Genomic DNA, 16,874 nt, shown 5'->3' with positions numbered 1-16,874 from the left:
CAAGATCGATTGATCAACTTGGGTACGTTCAGCCTACCCATACTTGGTTTGAATGTTGGCTGGTTCCTGCTGAACCAGCCCAGATTCAAACTGTCTATGGCTGACTTAGAGGAGAGCTGATTGGAGGGAAGGAACGCACTCTCCTTCACACAGCACACAGGAACAGAGCTGAGGCTGTCAATTAGCTGGAACTCCCTCCCCTGTCAGCTTTTTTTCCTCTTGGTGTCAGATAAACTTGTCAGAAGAGATTCATGCTGATAGCAGAGAAATGAGGTAGCAGACAAACATGACACTTAGTGCTCTGGACTGAGACAAGTACACAATATATACACCAGGTATATGCAATTAGAGGACCTCCAGCTGTTGCAGGAGTACAAGTCCCATGAGGCATAGCAAGACTCTGACAGCCACAAGCATGACACCCAGAGGCAGAGGCATGATGGGACTTGTAGTTTTGCAGCAACTGGAGGTCCGCTAATTGCATATCCCTGATATACACTGTAGAGGGATATGCTTTGTTCATACAGTATTTCATGGTTGAGGTTTAGAACCACTTTAAGGTAACCCTTTCATTAAACAGATGGTGAACTCGCACCATTGCAGTGATCTTAGATTCTTGTGGTGGGTACTGAAGGAAGTCGTTATTTATGTAAATAAGGAGAATACATAATCGCCTACCATTTCACCTGTTGGTTTCAAATGAGCTTACCCTATTTATTATATTGCATTCCTGCAGACAGCCGCTTATATAATTCTTTCACTAAAATCATTGTGTTTCTATTGCCCCAGGTTTTAAATGGATGGAGGAAAAGAACATTTGTAACCTTTTAATCGGCATTACGTTTGATGGCTTTATCAGTCAGTTAGACATCCCATAGCATGTTTCAGTATAACACATATGCTTTAAATTAGGTAATCCTTTTAACTCCTTGTGCTTCTGGAATGCCGCTCTCTCTGACCAGACTGACTGATCAGCTTGGGGAGAGAGCGTTTCTCAAGGTCTGTTCCGGGGGGGGGGACCGAAGGGATCTTCTTAGTTATTTCTCATCTGATTCAATTCTTTGAGAAATCCAAATGATATTAAAGGATCAGAAATAACAGGAAGGATTAAATAGGCAATGTTAGTGTCGCTTGGTCAGCTGATCCTCTTAAAATGTGTTCTGTGACCTGTACAGCAGGGATCAGTTTTTGCAGAAAACCAAAACAATTGGGTGACGGTGAATGAAACCAGAATGTGCCACCGGCGTTTCGGGATATGCTAAATCTGATCAGATGTTTTTATAAGTTTGTTATTATTCTTCTGATTGAAATCGCATCATTTTCTTGTGACGTCTCCTAAGTAAATTAATTTAGCTAAATGTTCTGTGGTCTGCTTTAACTAATATTTCATTATGTTTAGTATTTTATATTGTGGTTTGCATAAAGTGTTTGGGTGCAGATCCCCTTTCCCACTTTGGTTAACGTTATTTTTTCTCCACAATTTCCCTTGTAAATGTCCCTCTTTTTTTTTTTTTTTTTTTTTTTTTTAAATCTTACCTTTTGTTAGGAGTGAAGATGGATGCTTCACTCCTATCAGAGGTGCTACAGAGATCTTCACGACACCAGAGTTGGGATTCAGGATAGCCCTGGGTCACTTCCTCTAGACAGAGGGAGGGTTCCATGTTAGTCTAAGTGTTCTGCGCAAATTGGTAGGGAGAGAGAGGGTTATCTGTAGCAACAGCGCTTATGTAGCGTCGGCGCTCAGTGTATGCAGCAGCACAGCCGTGTAGTCCAAATAGATACAGAAGCTGATCATAATGACATTGCCGTAGTGAATACGCTGCAAGCCCCTTTGTTGTTGTCTCTCTGTGAAAAGAAGGCCTTTGGACTAGTGGGGTCACCAGGTATTTATAATGCAAGATAAGGAAAATGATGCACCATGTAAAGCACAGTTGTATCGGCAGGTCTAGGTATGGGCTGCAGTTGAAGATTTACATATGCCTCTCTCACTGGTATAGTCTGGGTTTATTAAGGAAAAAAAAAATGTGCAGGGTACATCTCACCATCCCTGTTTAGTACTATATAACAATTAAGCCAAAAGAAAAAACTTAACACCGTTCACAAAAAAAAAAAAGAATGAATAAAACCCTTACTGACAAACTAATCCTAGTCCCTCAACACAGTTTTGACAATTTTGACATAACTTTACATATCATTGCAACAACTTGGTATATCTGGGTGAATTATACCTTATTTTTATCAGGACAGATCGGGTTTTCATTTGGTGGTACATGGATATCTCCTGTTGTGTTTTATTTATTTTTTATTATTATGAAAGGGATAAAGTGTAGCGGTTTATTTTTTGCTGTTATCATAACCTCCCACGAACAGCCCAAAATAAATTATCTTGGTCCTGATGATTGCAGCGATACAACATTTGTGTACGTTCTTTTTTGTTTGTACATGTAGTAGGCCACAAAAAATAGTGCACATTTTGCACCTAAGATAGGTGTGCCACTTGGGCGACTTGATAACCGGTCAAGGGCCACAATGAGCAGAGCAGGCGGATGACAAGTCCATGCAGAGCGGACATGGACACAGCCCACTCTACTCTATGGGTCCTCCGATCCAATCCACCCTGATGGAAGGGGATTGATCCCCTTCTGTTTTTTGTATTTTTTTTTTTTTTTTTTTCCAATCAGATTAGAGGTAGGCAAATGTAAAAGGACACAAATCTGTTTACATCTGCCACTTCATAGAGGTGAATGGAGGGTTCGATTGAGTTGGACCGATTGTGCATGCACCTGTGTCTTTCCTGCGGGTTAGCTACACTTTGCCATAGACTTCTATTATATCCTGCAAGTGTGGTGCGCTTTCTGAAAGCTCACTAAACCCACAGGTAATAACAGAAGTCTATGCCTCAGTGCAGGTAACCTGAACGTGCACTGCACCTGTAGATCAGTTTGAAAGCAGCCCAGTGACCACTGCACAGATATGTCCATATATACACTGCAATTTTACTAATAAACTGACCTTTAAGAACAGTCTTCCATTCAGGTATCGCCTGCGGGTACTGTCCCCGGCAGAGTGCATTTGGTATCACTCCGCCTGTGGCAAGAGACGGCGCTATACAGGAAGCATCAGCTTATACAGCTCTGCTCCACGCTGCTTGCTTTGCTTCATTAACACACATGCTCTGAGATGGCGGGTCTGCAACCCATGATCCAAGCTTGCCAATCTGCCATCCCACAGAGGGAGGTCGCGGGCCACATCAGAGGGCTCCGCGGGCCGCATGTGGCCCCCAGGCCACTGGTTGGGCACCCCTGACTTAAGACATGCTGATACTAATTGAAAAAATGCTTTTTATTTTCTCCATTAACAAGGAGAAACAATGCAGGACAGTACAGTGACTTAACACTGCAAAAGCCAATCAGAAGCTATTGCAGTGATCAGGTGATCAGGAACCGGGCCTCCTGGTTCTAGATAATTAGTACGGAACCCGGGTTCTCATGAGAGCCGATCTGTGTACTAGGAGTGCACTGTGCAGCTCACTCTTGACACACACTCAAGTATGTATATTGGCAGCCGACAGATAAAGAAACACTTATGTAAGGCCTCATATATGTGTAAAGTCAGCAGGAAGAGTAAGAAACTGGTTCAAACAGCTACAGGTGTGTTCAGTAACCCTGCCAAGATCAAGTGAATGCAGTTTGTAATAATATAAAAATGTTTCATAATTTCCACTTTCGTAAATTCCACTTTTAAACATATATTCTATTCAGAAGAGAGAAAATTTCAAGTGGTCATTTAGTTAAGAAAGATGGCTTGTATAAAAAACTAACGTTGGCAGAAAATGTGCAGAGCTGGAATATTTCAGCAGCATTCCGCTGGACAAACTGCTCTTTTTTTGTACTTTAATTTTGCATAATAAGATAATTAAAAGATTATACACCATATATATGCACATTTACTGTACCCAAAAACATTATCTGTGACTATTTGTATGTGTATTTTACATTTTTTTGTTTTGTTTTTGTCTTTTTGCTATTCGGCTCGTTCTACTTTTTATGGAAAGATGTTTGTGCAGAAGTTTGAAAGGAACTGTGCTTCACTCCATTGACATGAACTCCATTAACTGTACTTTTGTACTATAGTGCATTCTGAGAAATGTTTTGTCTGTTCTTCCAGTATCAGGTGGGCCAACTGTACTCCGTAGCAGAAGCCAGCAAAAATGAAACAGGAGGAGGGGAAGGTGTTGAAGTACTTGTAAATGAGCCTTACGAGAAGGATGGGGAGAAAGGACAGTATACACACAAGATCTACCATCTACAGAGGTAATTTAGATCTTCATTTGAATTCTTCTAGAGAACACCGTACAATGCAGTTACAAATGCCATTACCTACTGTGTTTTGTAGTTCTTTTGTTTATGTATAATGTATGTATGTGTTTTGTTTTTTGTATATACCATGTTCTGTTCTAGAAACAGAACATGGTATACGGTATATATATCTTGGTTGTAGAATTCAGTGTTTGGTGTCACTGCTGTGGGGCCTATAAAATGTGCTATTCTATGGGTATTTTAATACATAGAGTGAGGAAAAAAAAGTATTTGATCCCCTGCTGATTTACGTTTCACCACTGACAAAGAAAGGACCAGTCTATAATTTTAATGGTAAGTTTATTTTAACAGTGAGAGACAGAATAACAACAAAAATATCCAGAAAAATGCATTTAAAAAATAAAATAAAAATTGATTTGCATTTTATTGAGTGAAATAAGTATTTGATTCCCCATTCAATCAGCAAGATTTCTGGCTCCCGGTTGTCTTCCATACAGGTAACGGGCTGAGATTAGGAACACTCTCTTAAAGGGAGTTCTCCTAATCTCAGCTTGTTACCTATATAAAAGACACCTGTCACAGAAGCAATCAATCGGATTACAATCTCTCCACCATGGCCACGACCAAAGCGCTGTCCAAGGGTGTCAGGGACCAGATTGTAGACTTGCACAAGGCTGGAATGGGCTACAAGACCATTGCCAAGGAGCTTGGTGAGAGGGTGACAACAGTTGTTGCGATTATTCCCAAATGGAAGAAACTCAAAATAACTGTCAATTTCCCTCGGTCTGGGGCTCCATGCAGGATTTCATCTCGTGGCGTTTTAATGATCGTGAGAACGGTAAGGAATCAGCCCAGAACTACACAGGAGAATTGTGTCAATGATCTCAAGGCAGCTTGGGCCATTACTCTGTGAAGGGCTAAAATCCTGCAGCGCCTGCAAGGTCCCCCTGCTCAAAAAAGCACATATACAGGCCCGTCTGAAGTTTTGCTTCACCGCATTAAAGGGACGGTGGACAGGGCCATGTACCGTCAAATATTGGTGAGAACTTCCTTTCCTCAGCCAGGACATTGAAAATGGGTCGGGATGGGTATTTCAGCATGACAATGGCCCAAAGGTCATTAAGGTCTTGGAGTTGCCTAGCCAGTCTCCAGACCTTAATCCCAACGAAAATATGTGGAGGGAGCTGAAGGTTTGAGTTACCAAATGTTAGCCTCAACCTTAATGACTTGCAGAGGATCTGCAAAAAGCAGTGGGGCAAAATCCCTTCTGAGATGTGTGCAAACCTGGTGGCCAACTACAAGAAATGTCTGACTTCTGTGATTGCCAACAAGGGCTTTGCCAGTCATGCAAGTCATGTTTTGCGAAGGGCTTAAATACTTATTTCACTCATTAAAATGCAAATCAATTTATAACTTTTTTTGAAATGCATTTTTCTGGATATTTTTGTTGTTCTGTCTCTCCCTGTTAAAATAAACCTACCAATAAAATTCTAGACTGATCGTTTCTGTGTCGGTGGGCAAACGTACAAAATCAACAGGGGATCAAATATTTTTTCTCCTCACTGTATATGTATGCGCACTGGACCACATTTATAGTCAAAGCAGTGTCTGCTTACTGGTTTAACCACTTGACCGCCAAGGGATTTGACCCCCTTCATGACCAGTCCATTTTTTGCTATTTAGCCCTGCACTATATTTAACTGGTTATTGCACCATCATGCAACGCTGTACCCAAACTAAATTTATATAATATTTTTCACACAAATAGAGCCTTCCTTTGGTGGTATTTGATCATTGTGATATTAACGAAAAAAAACTGAAAACAATATATTTTTTACTTTCTGCTATAAAACATCCAATAAAAAAAAATGTAAAAAATCTAAATTCTTCATAAATTTTAGTCAGAATGTATTCTGCTACATGTCTTTGGTAAAAAAAAAAAATCCCAATAATTGTACATTGATTGGTTTGCATGAAAGTTAGAGCGCCTACAAACTGTGGAATATATTCTGGATTTTTTATTTTTTACAATTGTTTTTTTACTACTAATGGTGATGATCAGCAACTTACAAAGGTACTGCGATAATGCGGTGGAAAATCTGACAACTGAAACTGGGCGGAATTGACTGCTACTGACATCACCTGTGATATTAATACAGCGATCAGTGCTAATACAGTGTAACCCTTAAATTGCAAATAACGCAATTAATGAGCGTTTCGCAATACGAGCTATTATTTTTTTTTAATCCTGACTCGGTTTACGAGTATTGTCTTGCAAAACGAGCAGGATTCAAGCCTCTGCGTTGTGCTGTACCATATTTGACCAGAGGTGTAGGGGCGCCGGTGAAACTCAGAGCTGCTTGGAAACACTCTGTTCCCGAGGGTTTCCAAGTGCATCCGAACGGAATCCGAATATTTCCGAGCCTCTCCTGCACCCCCCACCTCTGGTCACATGCGGTATGCAATATAAGTCAATGTGGAACAAATTCTTTGTTTCCATTGACTTCTATGGGGAAACGCGCTTTGATATGCAAGTGCTTTGGATTACAAGCATTCTGGAGCGGATTATGCTTGTAATACAAGGTTCCACTGTATTATAAATGGTTACTGTACCAATGGAACTGGCTAGGAAGGGCTTAACATCTAGGGTGATCGAGGGGTTAAATATGTGCCTATGTGTTAAGCTCCATTCACACCTGGGAATTCCGGAATCACAGGCAATTCTGTCCATGGATCCAGAATCACGGCAAAACATGGGATGCGTTTGTGATGCCATTACTTCTAATGGCACCCCAATCAAAATAAATATGAGTTTAATCGTAGTTGCAGGGGGGGTTCAGCTTTATTGGAACTGTTGGCATACCCAATGTATGAGCATAGATTTACAGGATTTCACTGTTTAGAGAATTTATTGTAGATATTGTGTATCCTTTCTATAGTTCAAATGTTAGGGCAGTTCAACATTCGACACGATTCTAGCAAGTTGTGTGTTTATTCCAACTTTGCTTACATTATGAAAGTTTACGTCACCTAAAAAGTGCTTTGTATTCTTAAATGAAACCTATTCATTCTTTGTTTTGTATACAGCAAAGTCCCGACATTTGTACGGATGTTGGCGCCTGAAGGAGCACTAAATATGCACGAAAAGGCCTGGAATGCTTACCCTTACTGCAGAACCGGTGAGTAGAGAGGCGATAATCAGATGAATAGCTCTCCTGTCTCTTACTAGCACTATGGTCTGCAGCAGCACAATCTGACTGTGCAGCCTCTTTGCTCTAGTTGTGACTTTGTTACCTAATCTGCATGTGCTTCTCACTTGCACTGCTCTTTTTTCATGAATAATTCAGACCATTTTGACAGGCATCTTGTTACCAATGTTGGGAGAGGAAGGAGGGCTAAAAAGATGCTAACTTGGCACCAATATGCTGTTTTTGTCTCCCTGAGGATATCTCCTTGCATGGTGGCATCCCCTGACCTACTCTGTTTAAAATGGAACAGTTTTCAGTGTGTCTTTTCTTGATATCTGGATTTAAACCCAGGGCCTTGACCTTCTAGAGAATCAGCGATGAGTACTTGGCTTTGTTGTACATGCTGAACATCTGAACATCACATTAGATATAATTGGTGTCCTGCTGCTGCAGAGTAATAAAACACAAAGTATATAGAACAGTGTAATAGAATATGGCAAGGATGTGAAATATTGAATATATTCAGTGTCATATTAATAAAATTTTTCTTCTTTTTTTTCCATGTTGCATCGATTAGTAATTACAGTAAGTACTGTTTTTTTATTTCTTAATAAATTATAACCAAAGTATATCTTCAGTTTAAATATAAACACAGACTAAATTGCCAGTTCTAAAGTACTGGGTTATGCTTAATGACGTTCCTCGGAAAGGGCTGAAATGTTTCTATTTGGTGGGGCTATATAGTAATTTACAGTTCTCAGCACATTAAAGTAACATTTTATGACCCTTTCACACGAGTGGACCGATCAGATCCACCTGTTAGTTTTTCAGGTGTACACAATCAGACCCTCCACTCCACTTTGCAGAGTGGCGGGAGTCAACAGACGTGTCTGTTGACACCTACCAACATCCGATAAGATCCTATCCGCTAACAACTGATGTATGGGGGATCCATTCCCCATCCTTCTGGCAGGTCAAATCAGATGGCAGTTTGGTGTAAACAGACAGGTGGTCTGTTTACATCCGACCACCCATAGAGGAGAGCGGGCTAAGTCTGTGTCTGCTCTTCATAAGCGGAGCGGACACAGACTAGCCATCCGCCTACACAGTGGACAAATTCCCAGATGAGCAGGCGGACTCCAACGGAGCCCGCCCTATATTTTTAGGCGGCCATAGTCCTTTCGTTTTTTTACATGTTTGGCACGTTTTGCTTGGGGAAGAAACTCTGTTGTTTTCTGCATAGTAGTTTAGTTGTCAGGTCTCTGTTTAGATAAGAATTCTCCCTGAAAGTTCCTTTTCCCAGCACCTCTGAGGTACCACACTTAGGAGTTTTAAATGTTGAGTTGATGTACTAAGGTCACTTCAGCTATAATCCTGCAAGAAGCTTGAAGGTGAATGGACTCCACTGAACTCCCTGTGCATATGTCAGCAATGGACTGGACTGGCTTGTTTAAAAGAGTAAACCAGCTCAAGCAAAGATGTAATTGGCTTCAAAGGAGATAGATAAAATTACTAAAACTGGTTAAAGATCAGTTAGAAGGTGAAGTGAAATCAACAGCTTGTGGTATTTACTTATCTAGTCAATAGAATTTAACATTACTGTCAGTACCTGTTTTTCTGATGGTAGCAGCAGAACGTGCATTACAATAATTCTCACAAAACTTAGTTCAGGCACTCGTATATATAAAGATGCCTTAAATTTCAATGAAAATGAAGAGGACTCTCTCTTCTTTCAAGCAATATATTTTGGGCCATCTGGAAAAAAAAGAGCTAAAGAGTCCTATTCTGTATTTACTGCATATTCAGTGTTAGGTTTTTGGTGAGACTTTGGCAGTATTTTCTGTGTTTGGTATACTTGCCTGGGAAGGGGGGGGATACCTGCCCTGGTTGTGCTGTCATCCTGCAGAGGAAGGGGCGCTGGGAGAATGTCGAGGGCTCCATTCTCCATCTACCTAAATGACAGGCGTGATACTGTGGCAACTGAGCGGCACATATGTATAACTATGCTCGTTTACACTTGCAGTTGGGGAGGGAGGGGGCACAATTAAAAAAAAACACATGGTAGAGCAGCCTTTTTACTTCTCTTCCTTTAACCTTTAATCACTTTGTTGGTTCGTTGGGTGGACAAGGTTTCTGTGCTCACTGCACACTTCTTGCATAGAGACTGAGCTGTGTCAGCTGTGACACCACAGACACCGGGCCTTTTTTTCTTTCCAGTGACCCCCACAGATGCAGGGCCTTTTTTTTTTTTTTCAATTGACACCACAGTTGCAAGGGCATTTTATTTATTTTTTCCTACCAGTGACACAGGGACATTTTTCCTTTTAGCAATCCCATGGAGACAGGGCAATTTTTGCTTACAATGACGCCACCAGCGCAGGGACATTTTTCCTTACAGCAACATCACCTGCCTAGGGGTATCTGTTTTTGTAACATTACTGATGCAGGGGCATTTCTGAGTTCCAGTGACACCACCGGGGAGGTGGGTTATTGGTGGTGCAATTTGGCATCTTCCCCATGGGCACTGCTTGACCTTATCCCACCATTGCTTACCAGATGGAGATAGGGGAACCTTCTATGTGATGTTAGCCAAGGTCTTTTTATTTTGCAGTGATCTGAAAGCAGCTCAAAAGTCAAGGTGTATGCAAAGTTCCTGTGTTTACAAACCTGCATATGGAAGTGGGGAGGGAAAAATCTGACATAAGATATACTTTTTAGTAGTCAAGTAGTACTCGACAAAAGAGTAGAAAATTCTTATGATGGCATTCGAAGTTCCACGGCAGCTACTGCTGTCTCAGCCAACTGTGTGACCTTTTTAATTTGTGTTCCACCACACTGTGTAGTTGGCTATTCATGCAGTGGATCCAGAAACATTTCTCTGTTACATTTCAGTGCTGGTTTTATTGCAGACAGAATATTTTCCCTTGGGAACATTTATTGATGGCTCACTGGGGAATGTTCTTGTATTAATAGCTATGTAGTTCCCTCAGTTGCAATTATCTCATGAATCAGTGCCTGCACTGCTAAAAGTATTTCACATTGAGTTTTGACTTTAGGCTTGTGTACAGTTCTGGTTGGTTGCAAAAAAATTATTATTCACCTAATTGTGCATGGTTGTGAAAATAATTTACTGATCCTCCTGAAAAAAGGAATAATGTTTTTGCATCATATTCTCTCATCCTTTCGTAGTGTATTCTCTTGATGGTCTTGTGCTGCATATTTTAATATCTTTACGATGTGGCTAATACAAGCTAACAGTCTTGGCACATTTAGCTAATTAAAGTTCACTGTAAAATTAGTGAAGATGGCTCAATAAGAGATAACCACATTATGACATGTGCTTACATTTCAGAATGAATACATGAAGGACGATTTTTTGATTAAGATTGAGACGTGGCACAAGCCAGATCTTGGCATGCAAGACAATGTAAGTGGCGCGCACAAAACCTCTTCATTATTATCGCTATTGCCATGGGAGTTTCTCTAATCACTATGTGTTAGATATATTTTCAGCATGTTGTAAGTTCTTAAACACAGCCTGTTAGTCTATACATTTTAAATGAAAAGTGTATTCATTTTGCAGGCTTTTTCGATATATATGTTTAGGGTATGTATGTATGGGCAAAATAAAATGAGAAAAGTCTTTGGTACACCTTTCCAAATTGTGCACATTTTATCCTAATTTTATCTCTTTAAAAATCCTTTAATTACAGAATAGTACATGTTGCCAGATTTGTAACTTCATTTGCTCTCTGTCTTTGCTGCTTTTGGATCCAAGCAGTGTTATTAGCCCTGCCCAGTTCACCTCTGGGAACTACAAAACACCTCCTCATGTTATGGAGGTAAAGACAGAAGGTCTTGTCTTATAGTTCATTCCTAGAATGACAACATTCTTCCATAGATGCAATACAGCGAGTGGTCACCCTTGTACAGGAAGTACATATGGTCTGGATCACCTGTTTAAAAAACAAAAACTCTTAAAAAAAGAAAACCAATGCAACCACCACATCTGTGGACTGATAAACAAATAAATAAATATATATATATATATATATATATATATATATATATATATATATATATATATAAACATTTTTAAGGGTTTGAATACACTTAAAAGTAGAATTGTCACAACCCAGGGCAAGAATATGATTTAAAAATGCATAGAGATTTTCTACAGGGATTTGGGCAGTTATGCATAAATTGGCATTTATAGGAAAATTGGGCTTTGGCCTAGTTATTTATTATTCCTTAGGCCTCATGCATACTGGACATTATAAAAAATGCTAGTAGCATTGCTGCATTAAAAACGTGGGTTTTTTCTGCTTTTAAGCATTAGCGCTTTATGGTTTAAAATAGTTTATGTTCAATGTCTGCAATTTTTAATCATGAAGTGTGCCATGTTTACAATGTTTCAATGATGTGTTGTAATTTCAACATAAGAGATTTTTTTTTTAACAATTTTCTATAAATAAATAAAAAAAATTGCATAACTTATGTATTTTTTTTTTTATTGCCCATAAAATTCCAATTTTTGAGGTTATTTACAAGTTTTTCGTTTATAGCGCAAAAAATAAAAACTGCAGGGGTGACCAAATTCCACCAAAGGAAAGCTCTATTTGTGGCAAAAAAAAGTACATCAATTTTGTTTGGGTACAGCGTCGCTTGACCACGCAATTGTCAGTTAAAGTTATGCAGTGCCGTTTAGCAACAAAATGGCCCGGTCATTAAGGGGGCAAATCTTTCCAGTCCTTAAGTGGTTAAACTCATACTTTGTTGAAGCGCCTTTTGATTTTATTACAGCACTCAGTCATTTTGGGTATGATTCTATCAGCATGGCACATCTTGACTTGGCAATATTTGCCAACTCTTCTTTGTAAAAACACTCCAAATCTGTCAGATTGCGAGGGCATCTCCGGTACTCAGCCCTCTTCAGATCACCCCACAGATTTTCACTCAGATTCAGGTCTGGACATTACAAAACTTTATTCTTCTGGTGAAGCCATTCATTTGTTGATTTGGATGTATGCTTTGAGCTGTTATGCTGAAAGATGAAGTTCCTCTTCATGTTAAGCTTTCTAGCAGAAGCCTGAAGGTTTTGTGCCAACATTGACTGGTATTTGGAACTGTTCATAATTCCCTCTACCTTGACTAAGGCCCCTGTTCCAGCTTAAGAAAAAACTCCCCAAAGCATGATGCTGCCACCACCATGCTTTGCTCTGGGTATGGTGTTCTTTTGGTGATGTGCAGTGTTGTTTTTGCGCCAAACATATCTTTTGAAATTATGGCTAAAAAGTTCAACCTTGGTTTCATCAGACCATAACACATTTTTCCACATGCTTTTGGGAGACTTCAGATGTTTTTGCAAATTAGCCAGGCTTGGATGTTTTTCTTCATAAGAAAAGGCTTCTGTCTTGCCACGCCACCCTATAGCCCAGACATATGAAGAAAATGGGAGATTGTTGTCACATGTACCACACAGCCAGTACTTGCCAGATATTCTTGTTGCTAACAAAAGCAAAAAAGGCGCCTTTAAGTGCAGAATTACAAACTTTTAACATCCCCTAGAAGGGTTAAAAAACACTTACAGGATCTGCAGTAAATGAAGGCCTGTCATGTATTCATAAAGGAGGTGGTCCGGCATAGGAGGGGTCCCCAGTGTGTAAAAGAATTCCCAGCGATGTCAGTGTATGGCAGCGGAAGGTCCCACCAGGGTAGCCTGCAGATGGACATCCTAGGGCTCTAACACTAATGGAACAATCACACTGTCCAGATTAGTGAAGAGCAAAAGATCCCGGAAGTGACACCAGCAGGGGGGGGGGGGGAATGGGACAACCAGCATGGAATGCAAGCCGGAAATCAGAAGTAGTCATCAAAATGGGATGCATTTCGGATCTTCTGTTTGGTTCCTTCATCAAGCCAATGACTACACGTTTGCCCAGGTATAGCTACTTATAACCTGTGGGCGGGCTGTGGGTGGGGCTACAGGCGGGGGTAAAAATACAAGGGGAGGAAATAAAAACGTCCTAACAGGATGTATAAACATATATGGGTAGAAGATAAAACAACATGAGATAAGATTAAATACAAGATGTAGCCTTTGCCAGGAAAAAATGAAAACAAATATTTTACTTGGGGAACTCCGTCAAGTAATTGCCAGACCATTGTTCCTAATTTTTACTGACAGTCTACTGACTGGAATGGTACCAGCTGACTGAAAAAAAGCCAACGTAGCACCAATATTTAAAAAGTGCCCAAAATACATCCCTGGGAATTACAGACCAGTTGGCCTAACATCAATAGTATGTAAACTCTTGGAGGGGATGATAAGGGACTATATACAAGATTTTAGTAATGACAACAGTATCAGCAGTAATCAGCATGGATCCATAAACGTTTACTGTACAAAATAAGGTCCGTTGGCATGGACTATAGGATGAGTAAATGGATTGAAAACTGGCTACAAGGGCAAGTTCAGAGGGTGGTGATAAATGGGGAATATTCGGAATGGTCAGTTATGAGGAAAGATTTGGAGCACTGAACTTATTCTCTCTGGAGAAGAGATGCTTGAGAGTGGATATGATTTAAATTTACAAATGCCATACAAATACCATACTGGGGACCCCACAATAGGGATAAAACTTTTTCGTAAAAGGGAGTTTAACAAGCCTCGTGGCCACTCATTAAAATGAGAAGAAAAGAGGTTTAACCTTAAACTACGTAGAGGGTTCTTTACTGCAAGAGCGGCAAGGATGTGGAATTCCCTTCCACAGGAGGTGGTCTCAGGGAGGGGCATTGATGGTTTCAAGAAACTATTAGATAAGCACCTGAACGACCGCAACATACAGGGATATACAGTGTATTACTGACATATAATCGCACACATAGGTTGGACTTGATGGACTTGTGTCTTTTTCAACCTCAACTACTATGTAACTATAAATATAACGAAGGGGAAAAAACAAATAAATACTTAAGAAGTAAATGAGGCCAGACTGTCGGTGGAACCAGCACATAGATATAGAGTGGAACACTGCGGCAGGGTTGCACTCTCACTAATGGCAATGGCAATTTCATTGGGGGGAAAAAATTACTTTTGTTTCTAGAAAGCACTAAAATGAGTGATAAAAACTGACTATTAAAAAATAGTACATCACATTAAGAGAAAAGATCAGATGTCAAATAAAGACATATGGGTATACACATACATATTTGCATACACATAAATGCATATGCAAAAAAGGTCACAGATAGATCATATATATCTACATAATGCATAAATGTGTGTACACATGTCCGGGGAATAGGGCATAACGCACATCACCCACACACACATATATATATGCATCCCATGGGCTATGGAAAAACAATCACCAAATGAGGAAGTGTGAAGTGAAAACGAATATACAAAATAAACTTCTAAAGTATGGCACTGATTTTAACATCCTCAATAACCCAAACCTTAAGACCATCAGTAGAGTTGTTTTGGTATTCGAGGTAGTGTCTAGGGACACTGAGTGTCCTGTCCATTAGTAATGAAACGGCGATGTTCGCCAAATCGCTTACGTAATGGCCTAATAGTTCGCCCAACATAAAAAAGACCACAGGGGCATGTCAAGCAGTAAACCACATGGTCAGAGGAGGTGGCATTGTTGTACAAAATAGAGCTGATTATGTCGCAGAGGCCTGTCAGACACTAACAATATATTACCCTTAAGACTGACCCACTGCCCCGGTTTACCTTGAAAGCTACCTCCCTTGTTAAGGATGCACTTAGTGATCGTATTATTACTCGGCAGGAAGTCTCTGAGTGCCATTTTGATGACTACTTCCAGTTTCCAGCTTTCGTTCCACGGTAGTTGTTATGCCGGACCACCAGTTTTATGAATACATAACATGCCTTAATTTACTGCAGATCCTGTAAGTGTTTTTAACCCTTCTTGTGGATATTAAAAGTTTGTAATTCTTCACTTAGAGGCGCCTTTTTTGCTTTTGTTTGTTTCCTAGAGTTTGCTCCTCTCTGCGAGTGCAGCCCTGATTTAAAAAAATTTATTTTTTTTTTTTTTTTTTTTTTTTAGAAAGCCTGTGGCGTGCAAAACACACTCAAAAACTTCACCCTGTGCATAAAGAGTGACACAAAAGAGTGCAGACATTTACACAAGCCCTCTAAAATCAGAGGGCCTTGTCCTGAATCCCCCGGGGTGTTAGGCTCCAGACAGGGACAAGGACACTTAAAACTTGGTCTTTCTGGCCGAAACCAGGCAGACCCCATTCTTTGGAAGGTCTGCCGAAACAGACCCACCCAAATACTTGGTGAGGCTCCCCCGAAAGGAGACCCCAACCCTAAGAGAGAGGGCGAACTAAGCCAGAAGGCCATGTCCACCCCCTCCCCAGACTTTCAGGACAGGCCCTGGGACCTGTGACCCTACTCATCACAGCAAACGTGCAAAGTGACAAAACAGGACGTGACACACAAGAAAATAAATAAAGTGGGGAAGGGATAGTGGAGAGGAAGAGTGAAAAGAGTGGCCATTGTGTGGAACAATGACCAGGCCCTCCGACCAGGAATAAAAAATTCCTCTGGTCCTAGCCAAAAGGCCCGGCCCAAGAGGCAGGTGCTAAAAAAGCATGTTGTTATATGGTGTAGTGTCCTTGGTGCCCAAAATCAAAGTGACCCTCACTCACAGTGATATTTAGGCACCCCTGGACTGCCGCTCCAGGGGCACATACTCCATAGGCTTTCAAACCCCAACCCTGACCCACAGCCCAGACCACAGCAGCCCCCACTCCGGTCAGGAAGGCATGGAGTTCAGGAAGCTCGGGGAGAGCCTGCCCACCACAAGCTTGAACCCCTGCTCCTGTCCCTCCTACCTAATTACATCCAGAAGTACTAAGCGTTCCTCCCCGCTTTGCAATTTGGACCCGGTGTTTCCTCCCAGAAAACTGTTCAGAGCTAGAGCTACCCCAATCTAGGCCAGAAGGCCATAGAGCCGACCCCCTAATCAGACCCAGATGCAGCACCCATCCTCACCAGGAGCACCCTTCCAGACGGCTCAGACTCTATCATACATCGGCCCCCATTTTACTGTCGGGCGGCACGACGTGACCCCTACCGAAACCATCCTTCCAGATGCTAATTACGCCATCAGAGAATGCTGACCAAACCCTCTCTATAGGGGTGGAGCAGCGCTTCCTTTGGCAACTGATAAGATACTACACTTGATCTAAGCCAAAAGGCCAAGAAGCACACATATTCATTGGTTTGCGCAAAAGTTATAGCGTCTACAAAATAGGGGATAGATTTATGACATTTTTTGTATTTTTTACTTAAAATGTTAATCGGGACTGTGACATTATGGCGGACAGA

General features: G+C 40.8%; 1 protein-coding gene across 1 annotated transcript in view; it reads left to right on the top strand.

Annotated features, from left to right (window-relative positions):
- PITPNA (phosphatidylinositol transfer protein alpha) overlaps positions 1 to 16,874 on the top strand; it is a 117,925-nt gene that overhangs the window by 65,452 nt on the left and 35,599 nt on the right. Inside the window, exons 3-6 of the mRNA XM_077480556.1 lie at positions 4,168 to 4,313; positions 7,407 to 7,498; positions 8,085 to 8,092; positions 10,860 to 10,934. Coding sequence (XP_077336682.1) covers positions 4,168 to 4,313; positions 7,407 to 7,498; positions 8,085 to 8,092; positions 10,860 to 10,934 — 321 coding nt within the window. The remainder of the gene's footprint in view (positions 1 to 4,167; positions 4,314 to 7,406; positions 7,499 to 8,084; positions 8,093 to 10,859; positions 10,935 to 16,874) is intronic.

Source organism: Lithobates pipiens, unplaced genomic scaffold (genome assembly GCF_037356315.1).
Source record: "Lithobates pipiens isolate NorthernLeopardFrog02 unplaced genomic scaffold, aLitPip1_a1.2 Scaffold_16, whole genome shotgun sequence".
In the NCBI taxonomy this organism is placed as follows: Eukaryota; Metazoa; Chordata; class Amphibia; order Anura; family Ranidae; genus Lithobates; species Lithobates pipiens.
The sequence above is the reverse complement of the archived record's forward strand: the minus strand, read 5'-3'. Positions and strand labels throughout refer to the sequence as shown.